The sequence below is a fragment of the Sarcophilus harrisii genome, chromosome 2, assembly GCF_902635505.1.
Source record: "Sarcophilus harrisii chromosome 2, mSarHar1.11, whole genome shotgun sequence".
NCBI classification, from domain to species: Eukaryota; Metazoa; Chordata; class Mammalia; order Dasyuromorphia; family Dasyuridae; genus Sarcophilus; species Sarcophilus harrisii.
The window spans coordinates 495,789,936-495,797,563 of NC_045427.1; the positions used below are offsets into that span (position 1 = coordinate 495,789,936).

Below are 7,628 nucleotides of genomic sequence, written 5' to 3' on the forward strand. Positions count from 1 at the left end.
ATCTCTCCATTAAATAAATTATTGAATACTCTCTAATCTCTATCCTGCTCAGTTTCTGCCACATCATACAAGAACAATGAGGACTATTTACTTCTATTCCAAAGCTGTAAATACTGACTCCCTCTTCTCTAGGAGGTCCTTTGCTGCTATGCTGACTACCTTGGGCAGGGAGAGGGGGACTACAGTGGGAGAGAGTAATCAAGCACACAAGCCTGGATGCTTCGGTTTATTGCAGTCATAGTCGACCCTTACCCTCCTCCTCTCCCCCACACATCTTAGACTCTTGGATGAAGCTGGGCAGACAGGGGGACAGTCCTACTGTGAGGGATAGTCACAGGATGCTGGGCCCTAGGAGGGAGATTCCTTTTTGCTGAGCCAGGGCCACAGGGGCTAATTTGCTTTTAGGATTTTATTGATCCAGGAGCGGTAATGAGCAATTCTTGTGAAGCCTGAAGGTGGTTTTGCATTCAACATTGCATAGGAGGCAATTCCTTGGGCCACACCAGAACAAACAAGGGGTCCTCCAGAATCTCCCTGTTAGACAAAGAGGAATAAGCAAGAAAGATTGAGCCTCCTTTGCTCCACTTAGCCCTGGCTCTTTCTGAGTTTTTTGCAGAAATTCTGGACCTTCCTGGGTTCATAAGTTCCAGTTCAGATTCTTTTCTTGAGTTATATCCAGAGGCACCTTCCCACCCAGGCTTCCTTCTCTCCTCCCTATCAGTTTCTCTCTGAAACTCTGAATAAGATATGGGGGAGGGGGACAGAGAATGAGTCTCCCACCCTCCCACCCACAAGTGCTCAGGAAATGGGACTTGGATTTGGGAATTTGGAATATTTTCTATTCTCACAGACCTCATTCTACCCTCCAACCCTATGCTCCAAACCCCTGACCAAGTCATGGATCCAGCTGAAAGTGCTGACCCCATCCCTTATTAGGAGCATTCTGACTCTTAGAGAAAGAGAGAGAGAGAGAAAGAGAGAGAGAGAAAGGAAGAGGAAGAGAGACAGAGAGAGAGACAGAGAGAGAGAGGAAGAGAGAGAGGAAGAGAGAGAGAGGGGGGGGGTGGAGAGAGAGAGACAGAGACAGAGACAGAGAGAGAGAGAGATTTCCAAAGAAGAGAAATACAAAATATGAACTCACAAAGAATACTGATTTCCATGAGTTGGGATTCCCTACACACAACTGGGATCTCGCATCAAAATTTCTGAAAACTTTGCAATCACTGCGATTCATTACTGTCAGTTCCACCTCCTGTAAAGTGTCTGATGGCGGACCCCTTGGTCCTGTCCATCCCCAGCCAACTGCTAGACATTCTTGCCCAGGTGAGATAGAATTGGATCTTGAGCCCAGAGGGAGAATAGTCACTGCTTCTGTCAGACTTGCTTTCTTTTCCAGCTGTGAGAAGGGAGGAAAGGGGCTTTGTCAGTGCCAGGCATGGGTTATATGGGCTGGGTCAAGGGCTCCAGAGATGCGGGGACCTCAGATTCTTGAGAAAACAAGGGAAGACAAAAGGAAATAATATCATAGAATGGGGAAGGGAAAGAAGCATAATTTCTCACATGTACATGGCATTTTATAGATAGCAAGTGATTTGAATGAATGAATGAAAAAGTATTTATTAAGCACTATTTGTTTCCTAGGCAGCATACTCAACTTTTCTGATAACATTCTTGTGAGGTGGGTAATGAGGGAATAATGTATTATTCCCATTTTACATATGAGAAAACTGAAGCTCACAGAAGTTAAATGACTTGTCAGTCGTCCCCCAGGCAGTAAGTGCTTGAAGTTAGAACTTGACCATGTTTTCTGATGGTGAATTCAGTACTTCCTACTAGGTCACACAATTCTTATAGACTATAGCCCCTCAAACAGCTATCACAGTGTCTCAGAGTTATAAGGGCCCCCAGACATCACAATATGATTTGTTCCCAAATAGAAATGTCCTCTTTGACAGCCAACCTTTGAAGACCTTCAGTAATGGGGGACTTACTGCTTCCTGAGTTGTTGGCTTATTGGCCTAGTGGAATATTTCATGAACGAGCTCTTCGATTTGAACTCTGGGAAGGCCTGATTTTGAGAGTGTTAGTGGGTAGAGGGTTGAATTTGGAGCCAAGAAGACCTGGATTCAAATATGGTCTCCAGCTCTTAATAGCTATATGATCCTGGGCAAAGTATTCAAACCTCTGTGAGCCAAGTTTCCCTCATCTCTAAAGTACAAGGGTTGGACTAGATAGTATCTTAGATTCCTTCTAAGTCTAAATCTATGATCCTATGGAGGATATTTTTCTTATTTAGATAGAATTGAAATATGGGCCTCTCCACCCCCTCCTCCCACCTGATACTAATGGTTCTTTTCTTTGTGGATAAGTAAAATAGGCTGATCTGAACATTGACCAAGGAAGACTGAAGCAAGAATGGACTCAGACATCGTTTTGTTCAACTTCTCAGAAATTAGATAAGAAAATTGGAGGTGTAAAAGTTCAAGTTACTTGCCCAAAGTGACACAGCTAAAGCAGGGTCCAAGATCGACTAGTGCCCCAAACTTATTGATTCCCAGTTCTTTGTTTTCTATTAATTATTACCTTTAGTAACATGATGTCATTCAAAAGGTTTTGCTCATTATATTTTGGGTGATGAATTTGACGCTTGACATTAATGTCCTGCCAAGTCCTTTCTGAGTTTGTGATGTTATGTGCTCCAAGGATGACTCTGATGGAGCTGTTGGAAAAGCAAGAGAAGAGGGAAGTATTAGGAGTTCCAGATTCTTCATGAAGGGAACATATTGAGAATGGGGTCCAAGGACTCTGCTAGAATGTCAGTCTCTCCTCCTTGTCTCTATAGCAGCTGGTGGGGCTCAGGGCTGAAGTACTTGCAAGGGATAAAGACAGTTCCCTAACTTCCTTTGGGAGGGTTGTCCAGATGAGGACAGGGTGAGAAGTGGATCTGCTTGTACTGGCTCAGGCTGCTCTTTATTCAGCCTCCAGGGAACAGAAAGTCCAGAAAGTCAAGGATGAAATTAAGAGGAGCCTCACTGCACCAATGTCTGCTCCCAGAGAACCCTGAGATAGAGTTTAGTTCTCCATAGAACCACAGTTGCTAAATTCTGGGAGCACCAAAAACAGGAGTATCATGGTGTGTCAGGGAAAAAGAAATTGGGCGAGATATGCAGTCTTGGATGGTAAGATCTGAAGCATGAGCTTCATCATTTAGGGCAGGAGAGTCATCAAAGGTGGATTGGCCTGAAGGGGAAAGGGCAGATCTCAAGTAGGAGCATAAATCCTCTTGCTTTTGCTCAGACTAGGATACTTTTCCTTTCAGGTGAATAGCTCCAAAGAGACAGGAGTGCCCTTATTAGACTCTTATTTAATGCATCCCTCACCTGGTGAGTATCAGGGAGGGGGAAGTGAGATAGACACACTTACTCTCCTGCACAATGGGCTGCTGTCATCACAAAGTCTCTTCGAATCAGGAACCCACCACAGCTGTACCATGATTTATTACGTTTGATAGACAGAAAAGCCATATACGGACGGGAATGGGGCCTTGATTCTTTGCCCCCAATGATCTCATCTGAAAGAGAAGATCCCATATCTACATACCCCAAATATATAGATATACACAACTGAGACATAACATCAAGTCCATGGAAATAGTGCGACATCAACTCCTACTTAGCCCAAACTCAAGCCCCCAAACTTTCCCACAAACTTTATTGCTTCTTAGAGCTTAGTTTTTCTCTTCTGGAATGAAGTCCAATCTTGTGACTCTGAAATATCATCATCACCATATTTCTTACATCCCCTTACAATATGCATCTCTATTTCAGCATAGGGCAATATTTCGAAGCTTGAATCGCAATCCCTTACCCCTTTATTCTTACCACCCTTTACCTTTATTCCTTATCCAAGCACAAGGTCAAGTCATAAGCTTCACTGGTGAGTAGGAAAAACTAAAATTTCGAAAAAATTTGAATAAGGAGGATCTCTCTAGAAAGAGATTTGGCCCAGTAAGAAGTGTCTGCAAGGCAGAAGTCTCTGACCTGGGACATTGCCACATGTACTCCTGGGAGTGTATGTGGAACTTTCACTGAAGCCTGATTCTCTGGGCAAAGGGAGACTCACCAGCTCGAGTCTCATGAGACAGAAGAAAAGTCAGCAGGAGGAGGAGGAGGAGGAGCTTCATCTTCCAAGAGAGGATACACAGAGCAGATGTTGCTTCTGCTCCAGTTCTCTCCTACCTTCTGTCATTTGTAGCTGAGATAGGTAGAAGAGGGAGGGGCACCCTGACTACAGGAACTTTCTGGTCATGATTTCTTCCAATGGGGCAGAGTCAGTTATCTGGTTAATCATAATTTATCCTGCAGTTTCTCTTGACTCCCCTCTGTGTTGTCCTGGGTCCCCAAGTTGTGACTTGGACTAATCAAGCTACCAAATAAAGCACTTCTTATGTGTCACTTGCTAGGGCTACATATACCATCCCCCCCAAAAAAAAACCCCACAACAAAATAATGGTGATGGGGGAGATGGCATCAGCTTCTCTGATTAAATCTTGCAGTTATACAACCGATCATCATTCTTCTATGTGGCGATCTGGGTGTGTTGGTGAAGGTCATTATGAAACCAACTGTTCTTTCTCTATTGTGTCCTCACATGGAGATGATCCGATCTGGGTCCCTGATTGTCTCAGAGACCTCCAGACTGAAACTTTGCCTTCATTCCCTCATGTCTGTGTGTTTCTCTCCAGGCTGGTTCTACTCATCAGGATCCAACTGACTGTGTAGAGGGCTAGAGTGAGGAGAGACTTGGGATAGGACGGCCAATCAACAGATTATTGCAACAGCCTAAATGTGAGATAATGAGGGTCTGCAATAGTGGGAGAGCAGTGTTAGAAACCAGCAAGAGATTTAGTATCGGTTTTGTGGTAACAAGACAAAAGTGGTAAAATTTTCTGAAGCCAAATCTGATCCTTATTAGTACAGATATTCTCTGGAACATTTGTTTTAGGTGGTGATCTTTTTTCCAGTTTAGATTTAGAATTCTTGTATTTACCTAGGTTGAGAGAATGACCTTTTGCAGGACTTGGCTATAGGACCGGATGAGATAGTTGCAGTTTAGATTTTACCTCTTATTGATATGGTTTTGAAGCCAGAAGAAATTTACAGTTAATTTTGATTTAGAGATGATTGTCCTGTTTCCCCTATTTCACATCATCTCCCTAAACGGTTCCTCCTTAGAGGTGATAAAAGGAAATAATACATTTTATAAAGGAAATGAAATATCCTAGCGATAAGAATGTTGTTCAAGACCTCCATGGTTCAAGACCTCCTTTATACTGCTGCCTAAGCTCAGTTGTTTAACTGGAAAAAATGGGGTACACAAAGTTAATAGTAGAATGGAGAGACTTTTGTACTTCTAATTTACTTAGGGATTTGGAGCAATGTTGAGAAAATAGACACATTAAAAGCTCCTGACCCTCTTTTTCTGACTTCACTTTGTTTTCTACCTTCCCTTCTCCCTCTATCTTCCCATTCCCTGTTCCTATGTTACTTGGGTTATAAGGATATGGGTTGGAGGGAATGATTAAAAATCATTCCACTTCTTCATATCTCCCTCTCTTTATCATCCATGTTCTGACCTGTATCCCCAATCCCATCAGGTCAGGTGGCCAGGAGCAGGGAAAGTTGTAGCCTTCCCATCAGGGGGGCCTCTTATTTCCTCCTTTTCTTCAATTTGCTTCATAAATTAAGACAATGTTAGATTAGCATAGACTTAAAGGATCTGATTGTGGGAAGGCCCTTGACTGGGAGTTGAGGGCAGTTATTTAGGGTCATCTTCTGGAAGTCAGTGTAAACTCCACAGAGCCAAAATATGACCACTGGCATGAACCCATCCACATTAATTTATAGTGTCAGAGATTTTTAAGGGAGTTCAGCAGCCATTTAGACCAGACTTTACTGAGAATCATTTATATGACAGCTCTAACAAGCAATTGCTCTGACTCTGCTTTAGGAGCCCCGTTAAGCTCTACATTACCTTCATCTGAGAGAAAGAGCTTCCATCAGTGCAGTATAAAAACTCAAAGACCTGAGAGATTTATGATGAAGTGGAGCACCTCACCCAAGGGTTACTGCCAGATCTCAAACTGCCACTGGTACCATCACTTACTTTTGGTTATTATTGGTTAATTTTCTATTTCTACCACTTAAGGACAAAGGTAGGAGGAGGGCAGAGAGCAATGTATTTCCCCTCTGAAGACCTTGTCCTAGGAACCACATCTTCCTCCCTTCTCCTGTTATGCATAACCCCTTTCCCTATAATTGTAGTTATAGAGGTGATTCAAGTGCACATCTTCTTCAGTGTGATGGAATGTAGCACTTAAGCCACAAACCCTTAAGATAACTCACAAGATAAGGCATGTTATGGGGATTGTTACATGGATTTGGGACATTAATAGACCCAACTTCGTTTGTCTGGGCTTCCTCTGTACTATCCATTCCAAAGTCCCATTTGCTGTCTTCTCCATAGTCCTTCCCTTCCCAGAACTACCTAGTTATTTATGTTCTCTCTCCTTCCTTAGATTACCTTCCATTATACTTATTTATTGACATGCTTTGTACCCCAATAAATAAGGTCTCTAAAGGTCTTGGCTTTTTTGGCTTTATTATTTTTTGAGTTCCCATGGTATAGACAGTGAGCCCACCACATCTCTGTTATCCAGGAATAATAGCTTCTTTCTTGTTGTTCCTAGCAGAGGGCATCCTGTCTCTAGACTGTGGGATGTCTTCCTTTCATCTCTCTCTCCTAATTCTGACTTATGGTTTTCTTCAATGTTCAGCCAAATCCCATTTTCCCCAAGAACCCTTTCCAGTCCCCCTTAATGCTAGTGCCTTTCCTCTATTGGTTATTCAGTTTATCCTGCACATACAATTTTCTTCATTTTTTCTTTCATTAGATGTGAGGTTCCTGAGGGTAGAGACTTTTTTTTTTTTTTTTTTTTTTTGCTTTTCTTTGTATTCTGTTCCTGATATATAATAGGTACTGCTTATGGACTGACTGCCCTGCATATGGTCAGTATTAAATAAATGTTTGTTGAATTGAGTTAAAAAGCAACTGTATATGTTATCACCAGAATACAACCACTTATCTTTAAGGTTAACACAAAAAAGAGAAGCTGTATTTATGTGATACATCCAGGAAAATGTGTTTTTTAAGTAATCTAGGTCTCCATCACTAGAGATGGGTTATGGGGAGAAAATAGCTGTTGTTCCAATTCAATGAACAGCTTAAAATTACTAAAGAAACCCTTTAAAGGCTTCATCATGAGAGGAAAAGTAGGTTTATGGAAAGTCTCAGAGCACAATCTCTCACCTTGCAGGTGATGTATGAAAAGATATTCATTGTAGATAAAGAAAAACTTTCCTGGTGAATCACTTGGCTTTAACTTTTCCCTTTTTTTTTTTTTTTTTTTTTTTTAAGGAAAAAGGAACTCACATGAGAAAAATGTTTGTAGTAGCCCTTTTTGTAGTAGCAAGGACCTGAAAACTGAATGGATGCTCATCAGTGGAGAATGGCTGAATAAGTTATGGTGTATGAATCTTATGGAATATTATTCTTTTATAAAAAGTGAT

The 7,628-nt window shown here is 41.8% G+C and overlaps 1 protein-coding gene across 1 annotated transcript; it reads right to left on the reverse strand.

The window, feature by feature from the left end:
* Positions 1-212: 212 nt before the first annotated feature.
* On the reverse strand, positions 213-4,257 carry LOC105749239 (chymase). The gene is made up of 5 exons (XM_031955118.1): positions 4,123-4,257; positions 3,424-3,571; positions 2,584-2,719; positions 1,142-1,396; positions 213-534 (listed from the first exon to the last, which is right to left on the reverse strand). Exons 1-5 carry the CDS (start codon positions 4,181-4,183, stop codon positions 391-393), a joined length of 744 nt encoding a protein of 247 aa, XP_031810978.1. The 5' UTR covers positions 4,184-4,257; the 3' UTR covers positions 213-390.
* Between the last annotated feature and the right edge of the window lie 3,371 nt (positions 4,258-7,628).

Coding starts and splice junctions, on each gene's coding strand:
- LOC105749239 (XM_031955118.1), bottom strand. CDS start 4,183: ATGAAGCTCCTCCTCCTCCTCCTCCTGCTGACTTTTCTTCTGTCTCAT. Junction 2,720..3,423: donor GCAGCCCATTGTGCAGGAGA/GTAAGTGTGTCT, acceptor CTTTTCCAACAG/CTCCATCAGAGTCATCCTTG. Junction 535..1,141: donor CATGGAAATCAGTATTCTTT/GTGAGTTCATAT, acceptor TTTGTCTAACAG/GGAGATTCTGGAGGACCCCT.